This window comes from Athene cunicularia, assembly GCF_003259725.1.
Source record: "Athene cunicularia isolate RWA chromosome 8 unlocalized genomic scaffold, athCun1 chr8_part1, whole genome shotgun sequence".
Classification (NCBI taxonomy): domain Eukaryota; kingdom Metazoa; phylum Chordata; class Aves; order Strigiformes; family Strigidae; genus Athene; species Athene cunicularia.
In genome coordinates this window covers 21982585-22010015 of record NW_020799109.1, presented here as the reverse complement: position 1 = coordinate 22010015, position 27431 = coordinate 21982585, and the positions used below count along the sequence as shown (strand labels likewise).

The 27431-nt window shown below is 35.2% G+C and overlaps 1 protein-coding gene across 1 annotated transcript in view; it reads left to right on the top strand.

Annotated features, from left to right (window-relative positions):
• The window catches only part of COL11A1 (collagen type XI alpha 1 chain), a 167430-nt gene that overhangs the window by 80920 nt on the left and 59079 nt on the right, over positions 1-27431 (top strand). Inside the window, exons 28-40 of the mRNA XM_026853967.1 lie at positions 2452-2496; positions 4090-4143; positions 4224-4268; positions 7579-7632; positions 8531-8638; positions 12235-12288; positions 15244-15297; positions 17386-17430; positions 17561-17614; positions 17710-17754; positions 21730-21783; positions 22658-22711; positions 26730-26783. Of these exons, the coding sequence (XP_026709768.1) occupies positions 2452-2496; positions 4090-4143; positions 4224-4268; positions 7579-7632; positions 8531-8638; positions 12235-12288; positions 15244-15297; positions 17386-17430; positions 17561-17614; positions 17710-17754; positions 21730-21783; positions 22658-22711; positions 26730-26783 (720 nt within the window). The remainder of the gene's footprint in view (positions 1-2451; positions 2497-4089; positions 4144-4223; positions 4269-7578; positions 7633-8530; positions 8639-12234; positions 12289-15243; positions 15298-17385; positions 17431-17560; positions 17615-17709; positions 17755-21729; positions 21784-22657; positions 22712-26729; positions 26784-27431) is intronic.

The following is a 27431-nucleotide window of genomic DNA, read 5'->3' as shown; positions in this document are numbered from 1 at the left end:
CCATTTTCCCTTACAATTTTTCTTTTAGTTTAAATCTGCATTTCTTAAACCTGACTTTCAGTAGGGTTTTGCTAGGATAAGAACAACAGAACTGTCTGCAGGGGTTTCAGTACATAGATGCTTATATTACAAATACAGAACTGTACCCAGAGCTCTCACATCTCTCTTTTACCCACCCAAGTACTATGTTCATGGAGAATGTTACATATGCAGTGACAGTCCAGCTGGAAATCTGTATCTTGAATTATTGTCTAAACATTTGAACTTTCCCCCTTACCCTTTTCTGCATGCTGGGAACAATATTAATTTCCAAACATAAGCATTATTTTAAACTCTGCATATTGTTAAACCTTAAAAGCAAGGGGGAAGTGCTGTAAAAGATAATCAGGTGTGTACCTTGTATACATCCCTACTGTGGTGGGTGGACCGCAGCCAGCAGCTAAGCACCCACCCAGTCACTTGCTTACTCCTCCTACAGCAGAATGGGGGAGAATCAGAAGATCAAAAGCAAGAAAACTCAAAAAAACGTTGAGGTAACAACAGCTTAGTAAGTGGAACAAAGCTACGCATACAAGCAAAGGAAAATAAGGAATTCATTCACTACTTCCAATCTGCAGACAGATGGCTAGCCACTTGCTGGAAAGTTGGGCCTCAGCACACATAAGAATTACTTGGAAAGACAAACACCATAACCATGAACATCCCCTCCTTCCTTCTCCTTTCTTTGAGCTTTTATTGCTGATCAAGACATCATATGACATGGAATACCCCTCTGGTCAATTTGGGACATCTACCCCATCTGTGTCCCCTCCCAGCTTCTTGCCCACGCCTAGCCTACTCACTGAGGGATTAGAACGGAACAAAGAGAAAACTTCCATGCAGTACAAGCACTGCTCAGCAATAGCCAAAACACTGGTGTGTTATCAACACAGTTTTAGTGACAAATCCAAAACACAGCACCATATAGGTTGCTGTGAAGAAAATTAGCTCCAGCCCAGCCAGACCCAGTACACCTAACCAAAATTATCTCCCTCATGCACAGGAGTTTTTTTCAGAGAAAGGGCAGGAGAGGCAGGTTAAACTAAATCCATTCTACTTGACATGACCTATTTATTATACAACCATAGAATTACACTAGTGATTGAAGGCAATGGGCGGTACCTTCTGATTGCAATGTGCTCTGTAACTGGTCCCATGATATCTGTGTTAAGATCAAGTGGAAGCTCAAGAGTATTTTTTCAGGAGATCAGGAAAATTCTTGCTAGCTATTTTGTTTTACTTCTATGTGAGGAAATGTTCTGTTTTGAAAATGAGACATTGTTAAAAGTGATATACTAGAATTAATGGAAATCTAAAGGCTTACAAATATGCTCTTTAATAGCAGCATTTTTCAAGTCATTTAATGTTATGGAGGTCTCTGATACTGGATGAAGATTTAAAATTTTGTGCACAAGAAAGCATGTTCTGTGAGATTAGGAGTAAAGAACTGACACACATACATTTTAAAAAACAACATATATTCAGTGTTAATAAGACAAACCCTTTAAAGGAAAATTAATAATCACTGATAAGCAAGTATCAAATACTTTTTTAAATCATTATTATAATAAATAACATACTTTAGACTGTTTTCCAAGGCCAGAAAATTGAATATAAGCACCAGAGGTTTGTCGTAAGTGATTAACAGCCACACCAAAGTCATATCATGTTTGTCACACTGAAAACATTTTGGGATGTCAGTGACTCCAAAACGTGAACGATTTTAGTAACTGGCAGAACTAGAGATTTACTATGTTCCTCTAATAAAACTGATGAACATAAATAGAAAAAGGATTCCTGACTGATTCTCATGAAGAGTAATATTCTATTAACCTTTGGTTTCATTAAAGTGCCTTTAAATTTTGTGTACATTTTTTCAGAAAGAAAAAAAAATTGACTGGTCGATGTTTTGAGCCCTGCAGTATTAACATCAGTGATGTAGAATAAAGACTAAGACATATTTTGCTTTAAAAGCAGGTCACAGTTTGAGACGTAGAACGTTAAAACTAAATCAGCCTGCTATTGGCTTCTGCAATTCCATAATCTTTTAAATAATTTTAGGAATGTCTTCATGCTGTAGTATTAATCACCCTGCTTGTTTCAAAATCAAATTTGAGAGTATCTTGCATTAAAAACCTCTTACTGCTGAAACGTTAACTAAACAGGAGTGATTAGGATATTCCTGAAAACATTAACATAACTATTGTCCAGCTTTTTCTTTGTTACATAAACTAAATTGGTATTGAGAGGAAAACCTTTCCTCAAAATTTTGTGTGTGTGTGTGTTCTAATACAGAAGAAGGGGGGTTAACGACCAGAAATTCAAGTGTTTAAATAACTGTGGTTTTATAATAAAATATCACTACCAAAAAAAATAGTATTAACCAAATCAGAAACATTTCTCTTAAATCAGGGTCATCCTGGCAAAGAGGGTCAGTCTGGAGATAAAGGTGCATTGGTGAGTTTTAAAAATTTTCCATTTATTTACATAGCTTTCAAGAAAACCTTTAGCAGTTCTTCAGCTTTATGACATTTTTTTTTTTCTCCAAGAACCAAGGAAGATAATAAAAAACCCATGACACATTCAAAGCATCTGTGTGCAGACAAGCATATTTATTATATTCTATTATAGAGATTCAAAATAATATAGAGATAACTCTTTTACAGTAAAACCAATTGTGGAGTTGACAGAATGGCAATCAGTTAAAAGTTGCATACATTTCATATAAATAACTTGTAAATAGTTTGCATTTACAGTTCCATTGTAGAATACCCACTAGGGTTCTTCCCAACTTTGATTTTTGAAGATTTACAAATGCGTGCATATACATTGTATATTTTTAGGTCACTTTCAAGTCAGTGGCAGTGAAAAGTAATTTCTTTATGAAGCACTGAAGGGTCTTGGGGCTTTTTAAAGTATTCTGCTTGCTCAATATTGACTCTTATTTATTTGAATAACACCCCTTATAGCACCTGAAATCAGTTTCAGTTGCACTACTGATTTCAGTGGCAATACCAAAAGGCTGTATTCTGGATAAATAAGATGAATGAATGAGTAATACATTGCAGAAAGTACATATTACCAATGTATTACTGTTTGTCCAAAATGTTATCTGTTAGAGGCTTGTAGATTTTGTCTTGATTTCTTAAGAAAATAAAACTTACGCAGAGCATTTTTGAAATTACAGGTGTGTGACCATCTGTCAGTTGTTCCTTATGTCTGTTGAATTTACTGATCAATTTCAACCAAATTTGATAGAAAATTTTATTTCTCAGGGACATTATTCTAAAGGTTTTGTGAAAAGACACAGTTGGAAAGGGGAAAAAGACCTTATCAGTGGCCCCACTGGGGAGAGGTTTTGTTATCTCAGACATAGAAGAATCAATAAAGCAGCTCAGCCTCAGACACAGATATGTATATTTCCAGGCTTCTTTGCTTCCATTGTTTACAGAACACAGTTTCTTTAGATACTGCCATTGGATTGCATAGTATTGAAGTTAAGCATCATTAAAATGCTCAACAAACCATAAATAACAGCATCCAGACACCAGTCAATATTGGTAGCACCATGAGCCTTTTAGCTTTTAGATTTGGAATGTCTTTAAAAAAAAAAACCAAAAAAAACCAAAAAAACCCCACAATTTTTATTATTATCATTATTATGATATCAACTTTTTACTTTTGTCATCGTCATAATTAAAATATAAATTCTCCAGTAAGACACCACTGGTTTCTAATAGGCATCTTTTTGTTTGTTTGTTTGTTACATTTTCCATTCATCATTGTTTCAGATAATTTGTATTGTGGATAGATGTTTCCCAAATATACATGTAGAACCAAGTTCATAATTCTATTAATAGTTTTATAGTGACATTGAAGGGTGCTTTGTGATGCCGTCACTTTTCTTAGTGGCAGGCAGCCCAGTGTTATTTTGATGTCTCACACACGAGTGCTGCATTATAGTGAAGGAACTGGGATTAGACTCAGAAGAGAACTGTTTGCTAACCAAGTGCTGTACAAACAAAAGTTCTTTACTCCAATCTGTTTTAGGGGCCTCCAGGTCCTCAGGGTCCAATTGGCTATCCAGGTCCTCGTGGTGTAAAGGTAAGATTTAATTACTAGATTCCTCCCCCACCCCTTTTTGAATATAGGCATGTGGGTCATTCTTTATATTCTTTCTGTAGGGAGCTGATGGTGTCCGTGGTCTCAAGGGATCCAAAGGTGAAAAGGTATTTAATTTCTTTCCCTTTTTCTGTGTTATTTCACTGCAATGCCTTTTGTGTCCTTCACTGCAGTGTGTTTAGGAACACAGCAGTGGGTTTATTTTTGCCTTACCCTGAGGACATACCAAGCCCAGTTCATAAAATAGTAACCTCCATGTTTATTTAAGTTGGTGCAAAGTGAATATAAAACCTTCAGTTATTAGAATATTTTTGGACCTTCTTCACACTCATTTAAGAAACTTCTCTCAAAGGGTGCTCTTAAGTAGAGAATTCAACATCCCCCCTCTTGTTAATAGATTCTATAGTGGATACTGAAAAGTTTGTGCATCATAGAGATTTGTGGTGACAATAGTGCCATCTTAGCTGTTTAGATAGACCTGTAGGCTACATTTTTTATTTTTTATGTGCAACTTCCAATGGCTCTCTAGGTTCCAGATATTTTTGTACCAGACATTTGGGGAACTGTTGCCAAAGTGATGGGCAGCTCCAGTCAGATGCATATAAACAAATATGAAGAAAACTTTTATGTCTCCCTGATACCATTAGTTCTGTATGTAGAGCTCTTACTAGAGCAAACACCAGCTACTGCGATCTCTATTGACTTCTGATGATCTGCGGTGGCTGCAACTACAGACAGTATTGGTTTTAATTCCCACTTCCCTCAGCACTTGGAATGAGAGACAAATAACAAACACCATTGGTCATACCTCCTGACCACACAGGCAAATTCAGCCTTGTGGCTCTGGTGGCTACTGTGTGTATATTTATAGCTATGTCTAAAGCAGAAGACTCATTTGCCAAAAAAGCCTTGATTTCAGCACTAGAGATCTGTCTTTCGGGCTCAGATGTCAAGAGCTGCTGTACATTCTTCAGCTTTCCTAAACCACAGTTTGTCTAGTCTGCATACTCATTTTAAAGTTGCTCAATTATTCTAAACTAAAAAGGAGTGTGTTTAATACCTGTGGAGACTGGACAGTTCAAAAAGCCAGCTTTTTCTGGTGCCTTATTGAGTGATTAATGTCCAGCTAGGACAAAATACAGGACTCACATATAAATAAACTTAATATATGAGTGTCTATATATGTGTGTATCGATGAATACTGATTAGCATAATCTCTACAATATTTCTTTGGTCCTAAAAATTGAACTCATAGTTTCAGTAAGACACTGATCTCTACTAAATACCTAAAAGGTCACACATGTTTCTTAGATTGGACTCACAGTGCTTTAAAGGTCTGTTACACAGGTCTTTTTTGCTGAAATTATTCAAATGCCATTACACGGGGGAAAGCACTGTAAGAGAAATAAACTGATCATTCAGGAGAGCCTCTGTAGATCTGGAATGATTCCAGGGATATCAGAAGAGGTACATCTCTGTACCAACCAGTAAATGTGACTAGAACTCTTTAGCTATTTTATTTTTTGATAACAGCAGAAGAGGAAATAGAGCATTCAGCTCTCTCCTCCTACATGGAATAAACCCAGCCTTTTTAGATCTCAATAGCTGGAACCTCACTGTGAAAGCTGGAGGAGAGTTTCAGTTCATTTGGCAGCCATTTGGTCACTAGTTGGCACATGGTCAGTCCTTGGTGATTTGTTGCAAAGTGTTCTCATATAATTATTACAGTCCATGTGCATAACTGAGCAACTTTTGCAATTAAAGCTTTTTTCATGTGTTTGCACTCTACTTTTTTCATCTTTCTCTAAATTTTAAGAAAGACCACATTGAAATTTTAATGTATGCAATGTAAGATGACCATATAAAGCTTAGTTTCACCATCTAGAAAGAATGGGAAATCATTTTAGAATGTTTTTTAGGGTACTTTTTTCAATGAATCATGATGGGTTACCTCAACTTTTTTTTATCAAGAAAATATATTTGCTTGTTTGATTATTTTTTTTAATCTTGATGTCTTCTCACCTATTTTGATCTGTTCATCACTAGAAAATCTATTTCTATCACACTTTCTAGGGTTATTTGTTTCATGCAGTATGACTACTTCTGAACAGAGTCAAAATGGCTTTAGCCTTGCAATTTGTCTCTGTTGCTGATCTGGGAGAAGATAAAGCTTTTGCGGGCCCAGGAGTTCAGATTGCAAACTTCTTTTTCAAAGTGAGGATGAAATAGAAAGCTTTTCTCTTTTATTTCAGCAACATGGAGCACAGTATCACTCTTTCCTGTCTTTCTGGACAGTCCAAATATTACTCAGTTTCTAAGTCAGCAATATTACGGCAGCATATAAAAAACCAGCATCATAGTAAAAGATTTTACTATGTGTTTATTCATCACAAAGACCTTCACTCCCAGGATATAAATAAGCATTAGATAAAAATGCAGTCAATAATCTTTGTTGTCTGACTATTGGATAAGTAGTTATATGATGAGTTAGTCTAAGAAAGAGGTAACCCGAAACTGATCAGTTATGCTCAAGCGAGTCATGAACTCCACTGAACAACTGAATCTGAACTCATACAGATGTAAATGAAACTTGTCTGAGTACTGTCTGCCTGTACTTCAGCATGAAAACCTATTAAAATGCTTGGAGTAAATTTTCTACCAGAATTTACTAGGCAGTAAATAAGTAGTTCTCACTAGGAATAACAGTAATGTCCATCTGTTTTGCCATGTGCCATTGTGTATGGATTTAGTCTTAATATCCATTGGTTTTTCTACTTTCTTTCAATTGCATCAGCCAATGAGAGTAGGCAGGTCTGAGTCCTGCTAGACATCAAACTGCTATATAGAGTTGACCACTTCTTCTTTTATGTTATGAACATTTATATATATTTTTATTATTATTATTAAGATGTCACAACCAGCCAATGTTTTGATTCCTTTCATGATGCTATTAAGACACTAGTTTAAAAGAAAAATTAATTAAAGGGAAATTCTTCTATCACAGAGAATAACACTGAATAATTTGCCATCATTTTTTTAGATAAGTGAATGGATGACCTTATTAAAAAGAGTGATAATCAAAAAAAAGCTTAGGAGTTCATAAAGGACTTTGCAAGATAATTCATAGTAAAACAGTAGAATTCTATTTTCTCTAAACAGATTTAAACAGCTGTTATTAGGAACTTAAAAAGTCATTTTGTGTAGTGCACTGATATACTTTCTCTAAAATATCAACAACCATGTTAGATTTTCTGGTGTCTGAAGTTCTTAATTTATCTATGCAAATTATTTTAATCTGTAGTGAATGTATTTTCTTATTCTGTCTGCAGGAAAAAAAAAACAAAACAAACAAAACCAAAACAAAACAAAAAACACCTCTCTATTATTAAAAGTTGCATGCATTTCTGCCTTTTTTAGGGTGAAGATGGTTTTCCAGGATTTAAAGGTGACATGGGCCTTAAAGGTGACCGGGTAAGTATTTATTCACAGCTCATATGTTCTTAAAAAGTTTAAATGTTATTACTTTGAAAGGATCACTGAAGCAAACAAATAAATTTAAACCAGAAATAAAATAAAACCTAGTATCTTAAATTATTTATATTCCCTATGCATGTACAGATTTGAGCCAGAGATTACATTCTTGTGAATCAACAATGGCACAGTTCTAAAGAGAAAGAGAATGTCAGTCTTAGATATCCTTTTCACAAAGCTTCTTCCTAGGGAATCTTCTTTTCTAGATTCCAAGATCTCTAGTATCTGCCTTAGGAAAATTAACCTATCCAGGATAAAGATACTTTGATTCCAACCTAGCATCTTGCAGATCTCTGTCAAAATGTTATTTAGCCCAATGGGCACTTCCTTTCATAGTAAGAGTTGTGGAGGTTCTAAAAAAAACTTCTCACAAGAGGCTTCTGGCATGTATCTGTATGAATAAATAACTGTGAAGATGGTATCCACATAAGTACCTAGAAACAAACATTTTTCTTTCTTTGGACTGTCAGAATGCCTTCACAAGAATTTAGAGAAGGAAAAATAAGAATACAGTTTGCAAATGCAGCTCTCTTCAGGCAAGGCAACTGGGCTCTTACACTTTGAAAGTAATATTCAGCACCTAGTTTATATGTATTTGCATTTATAGAATGAACATAAACAGTGTTATTTTCCTAATCTAGTTGAAGATGTCCCTGCGTGTTGCAGGGGTCTTAGACTAGATGACCTTTAAAGATCCCTTCCAACCCAAACCATTCTATGATTCTATTCTTCTAATCTCTATTTACATTTACTGAAAACATTTTCAAGTAATTATAGGTAGGCTCTCTAATATATGTACAAAGGCAATTGTTCATATTTATAAGGTGGTGTATTTTAGGGAGAAATTGGTCAGCCAGGTCCACGAGGAGAAGACGGCCCAGAAGGTCCAAAAGGTCGAGCAGGTCCATCTGGGGACCCAGGGGCTGCTGGTCCAGCTGGGGAAAAGGTTAGTAGCCAGATATCAACATAAACATGTCACTGCCTATGACGATCTTTATCATTTAGTGATGATCTTCATCACAAAAAACCCAAGCCTCCAGATCTGCAAAATCTTCAGCTACCTATCAGTAGTTTTTATGAGACACCATTACTACAGCAGACCACTGGAGTTCACATTTGAACAAGTATTGAGAATCTTTATTTTGTAAGTATACAAAAGGGCATTATAGTACTTTATCAGCATGTGAGGCAGCTAAATTCTTATCCCAAATTACATACAGAGCATGCCAGCAAAGGAAAATGCATTGCAAAGAAAACAGTTGGGAACAAAGGAGGATAAAGGTGCTGCTGGAGAGTGAATTTCACAGACATATGACAAATTGTGACATGAAGATTGTTTTAAACAGAAAACCTATCCTGAATAAAAATCCAAAATAGGGTTGGCAAAAGTGAAAGGCAAAAGTGAAAGGCAAAAGTTAAAATAAAGGACTGAAAAAAAGGATAGTGACACGAAATACAGGAGAGCACAAGCACAAATCTCTGTAGAATCCTTACCTCAATGATACAAGGAGAAAAGGAGCCTGAGGAATGCATGTGTGAGTACCATATTTCATTGGGTGATGCCATCAGAAAAGAAAGATGATTTCAGCAGTGGCATTTTGGATAACTGGGAAAGAATGATAAAATAAAATAGAAATGATTGTTTAGAAATGTGCATACTATATTTCGTTAAAGTGAGAAGATGCTGATGAAAATATTTCCCTTTAGTTTTTTTGGTTAACTGTGGGTTTAATGCTAGTTCTGTCTTGAAAAGTATAAGACAGAAAGTGCATTTTACATTTCTTTCTCAGTCTCACTGTCCTTGAAATAAGAACAATTAGTATTTTCCAGAAACATCCCATCTGACATCATGATTAATTATTCTGTCTTTTCTATATGCAGTCTTCAAAAGTATACATTGAAATCTTATTATGTGGTACTACTAGAAAGGTAATAAGGTTCATAGCGAAGAGTTTTTCTAGGAAGAAAAAAATGTATTCAGCAAATTTTGGAACAAACTCTTTTCATCAAAAGTTGCTAATTTTGCATATATATCTTTAGTAGAACTTCAGAAAGATGTTAGGGTTATAATTTGAGCATAATATCATTCATAAACTCTTAGAAAAGTGTATATCCAAAAACTCAGTTCACTCATTGCAAATAAGATTTATTCTCAGGTTTACTTAACTATTGGGAATTATGTATGAATTAATGTTCTCCACTATTTTGCAAGATATCTCACCAGCTGAAAGGTCATTGAATTGATTCATTAGGTCATGTACCAAAAAAAATATAAAAGAAGAAACTCAGAACTATTTTCCTACATGAATGCAAGCTGAGTTCATGCCAGAAAGCCAGTGTAGTCAGTTTTAACTAGATCAGCAAAACAATCTCATATAATAAGGGTCATATTATCTTCACCCACAATATATTTGTGGTCTCCAGAAAGAACTGTATGTTTCATGGCAGTGGTTGTTTTTAGTATTGCTAACCTGACAAAAATGTAAGAATATTAGGAATCTTACAAAAATTTGTATTGTTGTCATGGTATCTGCAGAATAATTAATTGACTGAGGACATCTACAAAACAGTCCATCTTTTTCAAGTCTAAATTAAAAAAAACAAAAAACAGACAAAAAAAAACCCACATCAAAACAAGACAAAAACAAAGTAAAGCAAAGACAAAATGAACTTTGTTTTATAATTGCTTGTTTTTTAATAAAATTTCAGTTATTTTTATTTCTTCTTACTCAAATTACTCAGTATGAATATAGATTCATGTTTTCAAGTATTTCTTCTTCACTATGACATATATGGGACTCTCTCAGTCTCACAAGTCCAGAATCTTAATCCCTAAATTTCAGAACATATTTGAATAAATTATTGGTGTTGATAATACTGTTAGCTGGGCTTGGAATTTTAGACTGAATTTTTTCCCTTTTCTACAAATATTTATACCTTTTCTTGCCCATTGAAAGTCAAACACCTTATGTTGATATTCTGAGGATACTTGGCCAAAATGGAGTGTGTCAGAGAAGAGTTCTATGATGTTGGTCCTGTGATACCTATTTTAGCACAAAGACTAGAATAATCTTTATGAACTCTTAGATCTCCCCACAATATTAGGGAAGTGTCTGAAAGACCGGTTATTAATGTCCTGTTTCCTTGACATTCCTATGTCTTATTTAATCCAAAGGTACTACTCTGCCATAATAATGAAAATACCAGAGTAGTCTCTTATTCTCTACAGTCAGCTGTTCCTCTGATAAGAAAATTCTCTTTCCAAGTAGGTCTAGGGCTGGATTTGTTTAGTAAAGAAAATGCCAAGTATGGTGCCAGAACAATGAGAACATATCAAAAAAGAGCTTATAATAAAAAAACCCCATACATATCCATACTCAAAACCTAGGCAACTGGGCTTGCTTAATCATAAAATCAGGGACAAAACTTTCACTGAATTTGGCAAGAGTTTGATGCACCATCATGCTGCAAAACATTTCAGTCATTGTCATGCATGCAGCTTGTTTCAGTGTGGCACATAACTGGCAGCATTATGAGTATTTTCATAAATCAAAGAATTCTTCTTTAATAATGTCTCGGCCAGACACATGCACTTACATGAATATGATAAAACACAAAATCTTTACTCATGTGGTGCATTTTTTATGAATAGACATGTTTATTTTGACAAATTTGCTTTCCCATACAGGAAACCATACAGTTTTCTCCTTCCTCATTTTCACTATCTAATCTTACTGCAGAGTACCACATTATATAGTATAATCATGTGTTTTCCATTGAGATCTTCTCCAAAATGTGGTAGTTTGGAACATAGGCAAATAGGCAAATTCTTCCCCAGAGTTACCATCTTTCAAAGACTGAAGCTGCTTTCCCTTGCCTTTGGAAATGACAAAACACCACTCATCCTCTAGAGGTCTGAAGAGACAGACTCAATGGGGTAGGGTACTGTATTTGATTTCTAAGAAAGGTTAACATCAGTGTTGATCAGACTACTCATCCTGTTGTCTTTTATGAACATGGCAAGTTGGCAATATTTGTTCACAAATCTATTGTCAGCAAATAGTGGGGTATGATTTATCATATTCTCAAAGAGTTCAGAACTATTCAAGAAACAAACGTTTCTTCAAATGGCTAGTCATGAAAATTCTGTGGAAAACAGAGCAGCCATCACATTATAAATTAAAAAGGATTTCTTCTCCCTTAAACCTGTCAACCTCCTGATTTCTTAGGGAATATTAATAGATTAATGACCTCAGCCTCATATCACTACACAGCACTTCATGGGGAAAAAAGGGAAGATGCTGAATTCATTGGAGTAGGATTTTTATTTAACTTTGGTGAACTAAGCACACTGGTGATTAACAGTAAAAATGAGAAATTGGTTTAACTGAATATTATATTCCATGAAGTGGAATATATATTCAATTATATATCCATTATATTCTAACTCTGTGTTGTGGAAAAAATACTTTCTGTAGAAGTTTGCTGAACCATTAGGGAGGATAAAATAAAATAAAATTTAACACTGCCTTCTTACTGCAGGGCAAGCTTGGTGTACCCGGATTGCCAGGATATCCAGGAAGACAAGGTCCAAAGGTGAGCTGTATATCTTGTGCTTTGACATTAGTCACAATGACAGTTATTTTATGTATTTGTGTGTTTGGGGAAGCAGGGTGTGAGCATCAAAGCAAAGGCTATTTTTCACATTTTCTTTCTTGACAATCATGTTCTGAAGTGAAATCTTTAAAAATGTTGGATTCGCTAAGGCAGACTCTTTAAGGAGCCCTATCTTTCCTCTTAACTATACTGCCTTCAAACCTTTGCCATCCTCTCATGAGTTGTATTTGTGTAAGAGCATCAGATTGGCATGCATTAAACAATTTGAAAATGATATGCTTGAAAGAGAATGAGGACCATGTTGACCACTAAATGGATACTGATAGTGGTGACAATTTTCCATGTGGTGCAAGCATTCCATTTGTGTCATTACTGCTTCTTCCATAGAATAAATCATATTTCTTTGAAACATATAATTTACAATTTTCCTCATGTTTTCCTTTTCCTTCTGTTAAGACAAACATGACAAAACCCAACCTTTAGCATCTTTACACAGCTTTATGTAATGGGCATGCTAAATTAATTGCAGGATGTCTTTTCTGATATTATCAAGGAAGAAAAAAATTGAATAAAAACATAATTCTACAGACATTTCCCAATGTAGAGGAGGCCATTAGGGAGACATTGCATCTCCAGACTGTCTCAAAGATGACTCATGTTGGGAAGTATCGCAAGTAAAAGAATCTACACAACTGAACAATCAACCTGCAGGAAAATCCCCAACTTTGCTCTAATTTGGGATCAGTTTTTATTTTCAAATTTAAAATTATGATTTTTGAAAGAAATACAACTTCCTGACTGGCTAAGCAGAGTGTTTTTCTGACTCTGGCCTATACTTTAGCCCTCTTCAGTCAGATGAATGAACTATCTGAAGAATGCTTATTCATTGAACATTCTGTGTTAGTGAAAAATATCAAAACCATCTATGGAAAATATTCATGAAAACTATTCACCTTGATAGATGTGGTTTTTTGCTTCTGTTTCTTAACTCAAATGTCGGAAATTTCAGTCTTTCTTTTTGTTCTGATTTAGAACTGTCTTTTGAAAAGTATAAGATCAAAGAGGTTTTACATTATTCAGTTCTAAGAATAAAAATGATGTAACACTTCAAATAAAAGTTGATTGATTCTTCTTTCAGCAAACACTTGATAAAGAATTTCATTACTTTAAATTTTTATCACATTAAAATTGGAAATAGTTCTCAACCTGCGTTCACTGTTCGTGCTTCTAATTTGTTGGTCAAATTTCCAGGAAAGAGTAATGACAGCTACAATACATCTACTCACTAGAGACTAGTTTTGCAAATTACTCACAGTCCAGTTCAAATTGTCATAAGGTAGAGAGAAAAAAAAGAAGCAGCAGCAGAACAGCTGTGTAAAGCCAATAAGATATCTTGTCCTGGTATTGTCAAGAAGGTTCACACCATTCTTTTTGTTGCTGCTTGCTTGCTTTTCATTATTTTTATTCAGAGAATTATTCTTAGAATACTGCCATTATCTGGTAATTTTCTCTAGGGTTTTTTTTCCTGTCCAGTCCCTCTTGATTAACACAGTTGCAAAAAATAGCATATATATTTACAACCAAGTCATGCCTGTTAATGCCCAGTCATTAGAGTTTGTTTTTCCTCTGGCCTTGTAATTATAAAGAACATTCTTGGGCTTTGCAGATCAGAATTTACAGAGTTTTATTCACATTATAAGTTATAACTGGTTAAGAATTTAAAAAGAAAAAACAAAAAATGAAAAGAAAGGGGGAGGAGAAGGGAGGGGAGGGAAGGGGAGGGGAGACGAGACCTCTTACTTTTCTCCCATCAGTGAATATCACTCAAGGTTTCATTAAAATCAACATCAGTGAAGTTGTACTGCCCCCAATTCATTAATGGATAATTTGAATGATTTTGTGAAACAAGATTCATTAAAAGAAAAACCATAAGTAAGGAAAAGAGAAGAAAAGGAAAAAATACTTACTGATGTTTCAAAGAAGAGCACCATGAAATTCTATTTTAATTTTTTGTTATATGCAATTTTTTTGCCCCTAAAATATTAATAGCAAGCTGCAGAGATATAGATGTGTTATCACAGCAGGGAGTCTGGCCAGTAGTTTTAGTGGCTAACCAAACTAACCACTGCTTTGATTTGCATCTCCAGTCACTTAAAACTGTATTTTATCAAGTCTACCACCTCTTTGACCCCAAGTCCCTTATGACAAATTAACACCTTTGCAGGTAACAAGTCTGCTGTCCCTCTGGACCTGTATACCAGAAATAAAGAAGAAAATAGTACTGATCAGATTAGACTGGGCAGGTAGCAGAAGGAAAGTGGAGAAAAACGAAGCAGAAATAATGTGTGGAAGTGGTTTTATGTCAGATAGTCTCCTCATTTTGCTTATGAGATGAGCGTATAAGCACATGTACAAATTGCATGAATCATGAATCAGCTAGTGAAACTAGCCCGTGGTCAGTTTACAGTGAGTAAAGCACTTCAAGTAGTTTACAGCTCAGTCAAATGAATAGAGAGCCACACCACTGTTCGGATGTGGCAACACCTTACGGTTATTTTGAATGAAGTAATTTTGTAACAGAAATATGCTGTGAGGCAACAAGGCCTTGTTTGTTGTGATACTGTTATTTCTAGTCATCTGTTACGATGATTTCTTTCCTAATTTTAAAAATGGTGCAGATTTAATGAATACTTTATTGTCTAATAAGATGACAAATAATGTCCATTCTCTACATTGATTTTTTTTAATGCATTCTGGACTTGAGGCATTATGGTAAGTTAATTTACAGCTATTCATCAGAGCTGTCACACTTGCAAGTTTGATGTGTAAAATGTTCGTGACTTTGGAGGTGTGCTTTACATAAAAATTAAATGTTGGCTATACTACTCTTTTGCTGTTGATATCCTCTGATATTTTTATTGATTTCTTACACAGGGCTCGACTGGTTTCCCAGGATTTCCAGGTTCCAATGGAGAGAAAGGTGCAAGGGTATGATAATTCATGTTTGTGTTAATTAACAATCATGTTTGTGTAATTAACTTTTAGGAACTCAGTGCTATGGAAAGTCACTGAAATCTAGGGATACAAGCTACTATGAAAAGAACTATATAAACAGGCTTTTCACACTTAGGATGAACTCCTACGGTTATGTAAAGCAGGCCATACTGACACTAGTTCTCATTCTTTAAGGTATTAATCTAAATATACAAGAACTCAATTTCTCACTATGTATACTACCATAATTAGATATATTTGAAAATGAGAAATCACCTTTGCTGAAGTATCTTTTTTGACAGTATAGCTGAATGAGTTGGCAAGGACTATTTTCCTGTATCCTATGAATTATCCTGCTACGATGCAATTTACCCTCAAGGAAATTCAACTTGTATTTCATAAGTATTCTGATTTTCCACAAGGTTTTTTATAGGCTGAACTTCGAAAATGCAAAATATACCAGACAAGATGAAGAACATGTACTATTACATACACTAAAAAATAGATGCAAAATGACAGCTTTTGCTGCTTTCTTTACTTGAAGCAGGTGAGGGAAAATGTTATGCATATTCTTCAAACTATAAAAATGAAATATCAGTTAGAAAGAAGGTCACTGTGCTGTTGTCTCTAAAGCTCGATTGAACATAGCAGAACATATTGTTAGAAAGATGATGAAATTAAGAACATAAGTCAGAATTCATAGATTGTAGCAACCTAAAGTAAAACTCTATATCAGTGTTCTTAAGAATCCATTTTAATTTGCAGAATGAAAACAAGCAGAAATTCATTATTTAAGGATTAATATATGAAATCTAATTGCATTTGCATTTCTTATGTATGAGTTAAATTGTTTGTGTATTATTTTAGCTAAGATAAAAGTTATGTTGTTAGGAACAGACACAAGCAATAGAACAATATTCAGTTCATCCTTGTTGGGAAAAATGAGACATGACTAAAGATATCAGATTAAAGAAACAAGCAAACCAATAACATCAAAGAACAGAGTTAAAATTATGGAAATCTAATTATATTGATCCATTATCAGGATTTCATAAAGCCTTCGGTTCAGCTAGGGTACTAACCACATAATTAATACCATCAAACTGCATGTTTACTTAAGCATTATGCTGATGATTAACAAGACGGTATCTGCTGGGTTTGTAATGTGAATCTGGTATTATTAATCTTGCCTAAAGGATTATCATTGTGGTTTATGCTATCATGCATACTGGTACTAGGAAAGCTAGTCATTGTCCCTGAGAAGTTCATAAGCCATTTTAAGAACAACACATAATTTTTATTTTGGTAAGTGAAATAAAATCAATACATTAAAAAACCCCAATACAAAGCCACAAGAAAACCCTCAAGTAAAACAGGTGTCTGAATTTATTTTCCAATAAAAGCAAGAACATCTTAGAACATACCAGTCATGAGATTCCTTTTCCTACCAAAAGAATACTACTCTCTTGAATTTTAAGCTTCTTTGCATTGGAGTGCACAACAATACTAATGCAGAGCCTAAAGAAAGAAATCTATTGGGTATGAATAGGAGATGTATTGAAGCAAAAAATTAAGGGCTAGTATTCTGGCAAGTTCTGTATCTCTGTGCAAGTGTGCAGAATCCTGGTAGGTATTACAGTACCTATTTCTGTTAGAAAAAGAGAGGCTTGCCCTTTCTTTACCCTAGTAACCTGAGGAGCTGTCCATGAGAACCTGGGAACTTTGTCTTCAAGACTGTTTTTACATTGGAAATGATGCCAAGTCCTTTAGACAACTGCAGAGAGACTCTGCTTGTTATGTGACATCTTCACTCCTATTTTAACACAGTTTAAAATGTTCTAATGTCTATGACAGAATCTGACTCTTGAGTCAAATTTAGTACATTTAGCTGCAAGTTCCAGTGAACTAAGAAAGATAATAAATTTTATCAAGGAGCATGATTCTGCAAATTGAAATTAAAAGTAGATACTTAAAATAACATTTAAACCTAAGGGACCTGCACTCTGCCTCCACTTCAGTAAAAAACTTTATCTCACAAATACAGTGTCTGCAAAAATGATTTCTGTGAACTTTTCTCTACAGGGATTACATGGCAAACCAGGCCCCAGAGGACAGCGAGGACCAACAGTATGTGCTTTTGCTTTGCAATTTAGAGGCTTTCCTATATGAATTGCCTCTACTATACTGTGAAGTATTATTTTCATTTGATTATAATAGCCAATAATTATCATCAAGGGCATCTGTGTTAAATTTCCAGGGTCCAAGAGGCTCAAGAGGTCCCAGAGGTCCCACTGGCAAACCAGGTCCAAAGGTAATTGTTAAGCATACTGTATAGATTATCTACAGGCTCTTTCTTTCAAATAAAATAGAGGTCTAATCTTCAAACATATTGCCTTTCCTTTCTAGGGTACTGCAGGCAATGATGGTCCTCCTGGCCCACCAGGTGAAAGGGTATGTGAAAGCTATTTATGTACATGTTGGTTTTCCCACTATGTAGTGTGATTTGAGGGCTGGAATATTGTTCTGGTTTTAGTTCTCCCTCTCATGTCTTCGCCCTTCTTCAACCAGAGTAACCAGAACTAACAAAAACTCAGTTCCAATTTTCATGAAGTTATGAATGGGGTAGCTGAAGTTTGCTGAAAGCTTCCTCCATCTGTAGCTTAGTTGTGTACATATAGGACACAGAGGATACATACACACTTTGTATTATATCCAAGACCTTTGTATATATCCAAGCAAATTACAGTTGTACTTATCAGCTTATCCTCTTAAGAATGCCCCATTTACTGCAGCTTACTGCTTATGAGGTTTGCAAATCACTCAAGCCACCTCCAGAAGCTTCTTTGTTGAAGCAGTCAATTTTTTTTGTTCTGATCAGCTAAGAATTCCCTTCAACCTACTTTCTGCATGCTTGAGAAACCCTGTTGTGCTTGCTAAAATAAAATTTTCTGCTTGCTATTTTCTTACCAATCAATACACGAATCCAATATACAGTCAGCCCATTACACAGCAGTATATCGAAAAACAGTATTAATAAATCAGATTTGTAATACCAGCACTTGAAAACGAACTCAGTTTAAGTAGACATGCTCTCTGCCAAAGTATTTTTGCAAAGCTTAAGAAACTTTTCTTTCATAGTCATATTTCATTAAACTGCTGACCTTTTTCATGTAGAGGATCTATAAATCATTTCTGAGTATCCACCCATAAGTGCTAATATCTCCAGAAAACTTACTCCTCAGGAGGGAGCTCCTTGTACATTTTCCCCTGCCCCATAATATCACTTTGTTACACTATTTCCTTGCTGAATACATGCATGTTTGGTGTAACAAAACTGGCAGAACAACAGCAAACTGGTTTTGCTAGAATGACTAAGCAAACTGAAAAAGGCCATAGGATCAGACCACATGGTTTGATTGAGTTGATTAGTGGAGATATGGACATCCATAAAAGTAATGATAACAAGACCATGTGTGAGTGTGTTCTAGAAATCTCAAATTTTCAGTTTGTGTGTCTGCAGAAAGCAATTAAGGTTAATTTTGTTTGGTTTATCCTTAGCAGTTGCAAGTAGAGTATTAATAAGCATCTGTCTGCTATACACATGTAAAGGAACGTCTGCATATCTAATGTCACATTTTTCTGCTTAAGGAAAGGATTCCTTTCCTTTTGACTAAAAGCCATTAAAGCATATGCCAAAAATATTAATTCAAGTACACTGGAAACTAAATTTTTAGTTTAATAAAAAACTTTCATACTCATTTTAGCTTTTTCATTCCTGAAGCAGAATATTATTGTACAAGCAGAATATTAACTGTCCAAGAGACTGGCTAGTGAGCAGGACAGTGGTTCTTGCAGTAAGGAGGAGAAGTAGGATAGAACACAAGGAAAGCTGAGGCCTGGAGGACTAGACTGTAGCCAGTATATATGGAAGACAATGCTCCACGGGAGGCTGCAGTAAGAAGTTGAAAGTACCTCTATATCAAGCAAAAGACAGTGTACCAAGTGAATCATGGACGACAGGAGTAAGTGGAAAATTGGGGTGAAATAGGAGTGATGTGCAAGTAAGAGAGAGACATGGGGGCAGGAAGCTGGGATTTAAGAGAGGAATGAGTTAACTAAGATGTTGGATGTAGAGAGCTAGGTACAGTCCAAGAAAAGAACTGTAAATTATTTTACACTGAGGAGGAATATCAAAGGCAGGCTACCAGAAGGTGAATAGCAGAGCCTCCTGAAGGAGGAGTTTGCTGACAGCTCTGAGAGGTTGTAAGGAAGAGAAGCTGTGGGTGGACTGAAAACAGTGAGCAGATCAATCCAAGATGAAGGCATCCCTGGAGAGAAATTGATTAGAGCAAAGAGATGAAGAATTGCAGAGCACCACATCTTATATTGCTTGTGTAGTATAAGTGTGAGGTATCTATCTGCTTCCCAATAGGGGTGAATGTCAGCCAAAAAATAAAACTGTCATTTCTGCTCCACTGAGACTATTTCCGGTACCAGACATATAAACATTAAATAATCTGTGCTGTGTGGCTACTGTTAAAATGAAAGTTAATGACAAAAAAAGAAAATGTCATTTTGATAACATTCTGTTAGTATTCTAATGCTTTTTCTCACATAATCTATCAGTCCAACATCTTGAAATCTGCAAGTCATACTGTGAATAAAAAAAATGCAAATCTTTTCTTAAAAAGTCTCAAGATGTGGGGATGAAAGTACAGTGGGAATTTATGAGAAAGAAGGTGAAACTAACAGTAAAACTTTGGGTTGTGTTCTTATAATCCAGTTCCCGAGAGGGACCAATTTCTTTCATATATTTTGTACAGTAGCTGAGTCAATTTTAATAGTTTTACTCTATAATACTCCTCCATTTATTTTTTTTTTTTTGAAACTTTATGCTTTATGTTATATCCAGAAGCGATTAAGGAAAGGTCATTTGTTCACAGAGACAGCAGAATGAAAAAAAACCCAAACCCTTATGTGGAACATATTTGTGTGTTATGGAGCTTTCAGAAACAACTTTACACCTGTTCTGGAAGAGAAAATAAAAAATGATGAACAGTGCAGTAAGATCACAAAGATTTCTTCCTTTGCCTAGCACTTCTTACTTGACTCAGATTTAGTATTACAGTATAATCAAGGTCTACCCTGGATTAATATTCACTTAAGAGAAAATTCTCCCAGGTTGGGCACAAGGGATCCTCTCCCACAGCTACATTTCCACACTGTTTCAACAACTGCAGGAGGCAGCCATGCTCTGGAAGTGAGCCTGGGCTCTAATGAATGAGGCTTGTGGAACTCAGAAACACTTGGTGCTTTATCAGAGGAGCAAAAGGGTAGCATAATTTGGGAGATGTGGCTTCCTGTTTTGTTTTTTTGCATCAAATCAACAATTCTAATATATTTTGACAGCTGATGTCTTAGAAAAAATGCACATCATATACCAAGTAGAACAGGATAAACTCAAGTATTTGATCAGAGTACATGGCTCTGCTGTGGGACCATGTAGAATAAATAAGGTTTTTCAGGTTGCTACTCTTCACACTAACACACTAAAAACTAACCAGAAAAAATTATTTTAATAAGCTGACATAGTCCCTTTCAGCATATCAGCAATAAATTTTAAAAGCTAACCTCCATTTTGTCTGGTGACAATTTTAGAAACAGTCATGTAAGCTAGTACTTTGTGTAAATATCTATCTGAATAGATGTATGCGGACATGTATGTACACATGTATATATATATATACTTGTACATGTACGTAAACATTGCACTAACTCACATGATCATCTTTAAGTAAATTTGTAAAACCATGGTGCATGAAAATTTTCTCTCTCTGTATATATGTGTATATACAAAACAAAATGTTTGTGCATCATGTTTTTTTTTTCAGCTATCTCAACTATTTTTCATGATAGCAAGAATGTTGTATTTAGTCCCTGGGAACTCTGGAAAGCTTATTATATTTGGAAGTTTGTACTGTTGTATTTGAAATATTGTCAGAGTGTAAGAACTGCCAAAGATGAATGGTGAACTGAAAGTTAAAAAGACCACCAGACTCTTAATTAATTCCCATGGTTTATGCAACATAGAAAACAGTGTTTCTTACTCACAGTTGATTCCTACTTTATTATGCACAGTTTCAGGGATGACATATTAGATATAAGTAGTTTTTCTTTTTTCTTACTGCGTTCCTACACAGGCAGTATTGCTTTCAGGAAATCTCCTACAATGTCTATGTATGTGAATTTTTGCTACCAGTATTTATGGCAGTGGAGCTGAGGCTTTATACTTATATCCAGACATTATCTACAGAGTTAATATATTTTATAATTGAAGTTAATTTTTTTTATAATTGAAGCAAACTTTTCAATTCAGTGTCATGGCAGCTAGAGTAAAACTTTACTTATTTGTTGCCTTTATACTAGGGACCACAAGGGCCTCAGGGACCTGTTGGATTCCCTGGACCAAAGGGACCACCAGTAAGTATCTTTTTAATCAAGTATGTGCAACAACAGGAATGTTATTTTTCATGCAGTGTTTCTGAAGCAAATATTTGAAGATTTATTTAAGGGATGGTTTATGTATAGAGTACAAATATGCTCATTGAGGTCTAAGGCTAGGACAAGAACTCACATATTCAAAATGATCATTGGTGCAGCTCATATGATATTCAGCATAATATGCTAAACTGCAAATCCTCTAGTATGTTGATGCCAATTCCCAGGTGACAGACTGAGTTTAGGCAAAAAATTACTTTGCTAGTGTATATTTTCTTTTAACCATTGATTTGTTGAGGTAAAAATGAAGAGGAAGGAGACATTTATTAGCCACAGAAATTTATAGAAGTAATAGCACATTTGAGCTGCAGCCTGAGCTAGTTATACTGCTCTTCCTGTGTGTTTCTGCTTATGTGGAGTAAGTACAAAACCATCAAAGCACCTGTGATTTTTTTCTCGCATGCATTTGTTATTTTATTTCCAATGCCAAAACCTGAAATTTAATCAAATACTCCTATAATGCTTAGTTTTATGTTAACTGAGTCATTAAGTAAAGAAAAATGGAAGGGAATTATGGGGACATTCCATGATTTCTGAATTTACAGAAAGCCATTTTGAACATGCATGCATTTGACAACCTAACAGATATGCTCCAAGCAATTGCTAACAGACATCAGGGAGACCACAAAAGAAAATGTATTATTACAATCATAGCTGATATAGGATCAGTTAATCTGTACTAAAGACTAGTCTAGAAAAAAAAAGAGATCAGAGATTCTTGCAGCTAATTGTATAGTTCTTTTCATAATTAAGGATGGCTGAGAAATGTTTTGATTTATCTATTTTACAATTTCAGGGGCCACCTGGAAAAGATGGCTTGCCTGGGCACCCAGGACAGCGGGGTGAGACTGTAAGTAAATGTACTCTACTGTGTTAGTGTTGTAAATCTCCAAAGGTCATGACTGTGTGATCAAAACTAAACAGAGACAAGAAAAAAAAGGGGAAGAGGCTAGTGTTAGAGATTACATCATTTTCTTATGGTAGGTGGGTTAGGCATGAGAAAGCTTTATTTCGTTTCCATGCTATAAAAGTAAGGTTATTCTTTGCTATGCCTGGTTTGTAACATCACAATGAGCTTAAAAAGTCAATAGAAGTAAAATAAATTAATACTTGGATCTCAATTTTAATAAATATTTGTTAGGCAATTTCTACATAGTTCTTTCCTCACTGAATGCCATGTAACATAAATAATAACATAAGTCTCATTAATGGTAAGCAGCTAGGAAACTCAAAAGCCAACACCCTTGGAAAGTAGGATCAGCATGAAAAAAAACTTACATTTTGAAACTATAGCCTATGTAATCCCTATAACAATCACAATGAGTAAATTCTGACAGCAAAATGAAAAAAATAACATGTAACAGTTTCAGTGGAATTATTAAAAAAAAAAACCCTCTCTGCCTCTCTAGTGCCAAAACCTTATTCGTATCCCACTGAAATAAAATAAAATTACTCAGATTTTTCAGAGCTAGAGAAAGCCATGGATGAATTTAGAGAAAAATTTTCTCAGCATCTAGAATGTGTTTTGGGTTCCAACTTCACTGGAAATCTGTTAGTGACCACTGAGTCCCTTCCACTGCTAGAAGAGCTTGGAGTAACACATCATTCTGAAAAACTATGTTTTCTTCTGCTGATACTGTAGTATTGTAATACTTTTCAATGACAGTGTCTTTTTTGTGTGTAAGAGAAACATTAACTACTTCTTTGTTATTTTTCTTTTCAATGATTCAAAGACTAGTCTTGTGTACTATAAGAATGAATTTTAATCATTGTGTAGCATGCAGGAATCTCAAAATTGTTCTTTAGTCTTATGAGAAAAAGCAGTTACTATTTTCCCTTTATTCTTATATATTTGAACATGAGCCAGTAATGTGCCATTACGTCAAAGAATGCTGCTAGTATCCTGGGCTGCAGCAGGGGGATCTTTCCCTTCTGATCATCCCTAATGAGAACAGGAGTATTGTGTCCATTGCTGGGCTCCTTAGTAGGAGAGAGAGAGCTGCTGGAGAGGGGCCAGCAGAGGGCCACTAAAATGATTAAGGAACTGGAGCATCTCCCCTGTGAGTAAAGACTGGTAGAACTGGGACTGTTTAGCCTAGAGAAGAGAAGGCCCAGGTTGAATCTTATCAAAATACATAAATACATCAAGAGAGGGTGTAAAAAAGATGTAGCCAGGTTCCTTTCAGTGGTGCCCAGTGACAGGACAAGAGGCAATGGGCACCACTGAAACATGGGAGTTTCCATCTGAACATCAGTAAACTCTTTTTCACTGTGAGGGTGATTGAGCACTGGAATGGAGAGGTTGCAGAGTCTCATCCTTGGAGACTCCATCCTTGGAGACTATGAACATACTCCTGGGAAACCAAGACATCTGAACATATTCCTGGGAAACCAGCTCTCAGTGGCCCTGCTTGAGCAGGGCAGTTGGACCAAATGACCTCCAGAGGTCCTTTCCAACCTCAACCATTCTATGATTCTATGATTTCTTCGTTTCACTTATGACTACAAATGAAAGGTGCAAAATACAGTGAATCTGTGGACTCTGCTAATGTGTGACATTTGGACCAGGTCCCCCTGGGTTCAGTCAATACTATGATTCTCTAATTTTGTATCTCCTTTGGGTTTAGCTGGGTTAGACAGATACAAAACTTGAGTAATTTAGGAGTAAATGCAGCTTTTCATTAGCATTGTTTTGTGCCCTTTGTATGTGTATACTTGAGCCAGAATGATTTTAAAAATATTTTCCCCCATGGGTTCTCATGTATATGTTTTTGTAGAAAAACAGGGTTTTTTTAAAAACAAAAAGTGGACTTTTATTTCAATGAACATGTCTGTTTCCAATTTTTTAAAAATGTATAAATCAGAAAATTTTCATTGCAGTTCCTGGTAAATCAGGATCTTAAGAATTCTGTTTCTTATTTAGGCGTATAACTTATTAAAGTTCAGTGATGCATGTGGGCATTATAGCAATTAGAGAATTAGGCTAAGAGACATACTGAAGCTTAACAAATTAGAAACCCAGATTCCCAGATTGTACTCTGCAGCTTGCTTATGGAATAATAAACATAGTTGACTGCAACTGAGGTACGTATTAGGGGAGAAAAGTCTACAACTTTTTCCATCATTAAGCCATATGCACTTTGAAGAACTGCCATTGTGCTGAGATGCTTGACATAGGAACACTAATATCGTGATAAATAATTTGGAATATAAATGTAGGAATAAACTAGATACTGAAAACCAATATTAAGCTGGTTCCTCCTTAGCAATGATTATCAGTTTCAGTGATACCACTCAGATTGACAGGAGGCATCAGCTGCAGAGATTGTTAGATTGTCTGCTGCTATACAAGAATTTAGGGTTCCTACCTGGGAAAGGACAAAATAGAAATATACAGAATGTTTCATATATTAGGATTAATCAAGGGCCGCCTTCTCACTACAATAAACTCAGTTTTATTAAATTGTCTTTCATGGAAAATAACAAAAACAAAAACAAAAAAAAAAAAAAAAAAAAAAAAAAAAAGGAGGCTAATTAGGCACTTACAAACACATACATGAGATATTAGTGTAAATTTTTTAATACTAAACATTTTAGATGAACCATCCCAATCCATGGGATGTTCAGGTCATCTTGAGTATTTGCTGCTGAAATCTCCTTACTAATTCTTTTACAAATCTGAATCTGTAGGAATAGATAAGCTGCTGATATAAGAGAAAAAGCAAAGTAGTAAAACCATCATTAGCATCAAGATTCATTGAATATACTGCAAAACTGGGAATAGCAGGTCTTCTCAAGATACTTTCAGGAAATGGGTACTATTCTACATTCCTTGGTCTTTCCTTACAATAGGCTTCAGAAGAAGCTTTGACTGTGTAAAGGAAGGGATACATGAATGATTCCAGCTGCAGCAGTGAGACTGTGTCCAACGGAATGCTGAACAAGGCCCAACATTTATAAGAAATATAGGCCAGATGGCACTTTCTTTTTTTTTTTTTTTACACAGGTGAGCAGAGTAGGAGGCAGATACAGGCTGTTAGGCAGGGGTTACTATTTTGAACCCTAGATGTGATACAGCAGTGAATGCACTTGCCTAACTTCATGCAGCAACAGACTTCCACTATTTGAAGAAAATAATTTAGCACATTTCAAAGATAGATTAAAAAGTGCTACTATAAAGTGAGGTTGTCATTCAGCTCATTGACTAGTTTTGAACGAAAATCTGGGGCCACTGATTAGAAAATGAAAATTCTGTAAAATTTGCCAGTGTTCTGAAAAACTGTCCCCAAAACATTTCCTTTCTGTTCTCTGCTTCCCAGTTTTTGTCATCATATCAATTTCTCATTAACTTCATTCTTCTCATGGCATTCATGCTGCCTTTTTTACCATCCCTATATAACCTTAATCTTACCTGAATCTCTATTTCTTTTCATTTTCTTTTTGTCTAAGCTCTCCTTTATCTTTACTGCCCCTCCAACTTAATCCTCCATCTGTGTCTTTAGAAAGCATTTGTGTGTCTGGCTTTATGATTCATAATGTATGTATGTAAAAATGTATTTTCAGCTTTTAGCTGCATCACTTATGCATTCAGACTCACCTAATCAAGTTCACCTAGAGAGATCTGTAAAATTGACTGGAATTTTTACTACTGTACCACCTCTGAGAGATTGGAACTGATAGAGATAAGAAAGATTAATCAGTATTTCACTTCTCAGTACACACAGGAAAAAAATAATTTCTCATTTTCATTTCCTGAAGAGAAGGAAAGTGTGACATGGAATTTCTCCTCCTCCTCTTCAGCACAGATATGAATTTTGCTCTTCTGTATCTTGTCCTGCATTACATAGTATTCTATGATTATTTCACAGGGTTTTCAAGGAAAAACTGGTCCTCCTGGTCCCGGTGGTGTTGTTGGCCCTCAGGTAAATCATTTAATTTCATAGTTAATTTCATAAGACCCATGTTTAATGGTTATGTTATGACTAAGGCAGTTGCTTTTATTGTATTAAAAGGACCACATTCATTGTTATATTTTTTTGTAGCAAATAATGCATAAAAATTTTAGAAAGGTATACTTAGTAATCATCAGTGATTCCACAAAATATGCAGATGTCAGGATTGCCATTCCACATCCTTTTTTCGTGTTTTCTTCATGTGATTATGAAGTTGGTGATTTAAAGAAGTCAAGAAGGCAGAGTTCTCTACCATAAAATAGTTTAAAAAGAACAATGCAATATGTGACTTTATTGACAGAGGCCAAATTTCAATCACTTTTAGATTGTGGAGAGATTCACTATCAATATTTAATTTAATCTAATCTTACTTATTTGCAACAAAATCAAGCATTTGGGTCGCATGAGCTTTTTAGGTAATTCCCTCAGTGAAAATTTCCTGCTAGTGAATCTGAAGAGGTATCTTTCAACTCTCATACCTTCCAATTCATATTATTCAGAAAAACAACAGTACAAATAGAGTTTCAAGACAAGCAGAGTACATGGATTTCCCTCCCGTGTCCTTTTTGTAACCTCCTCCCATACGTGGATATCGTGTTTTAAAACTTCATTGCTTAA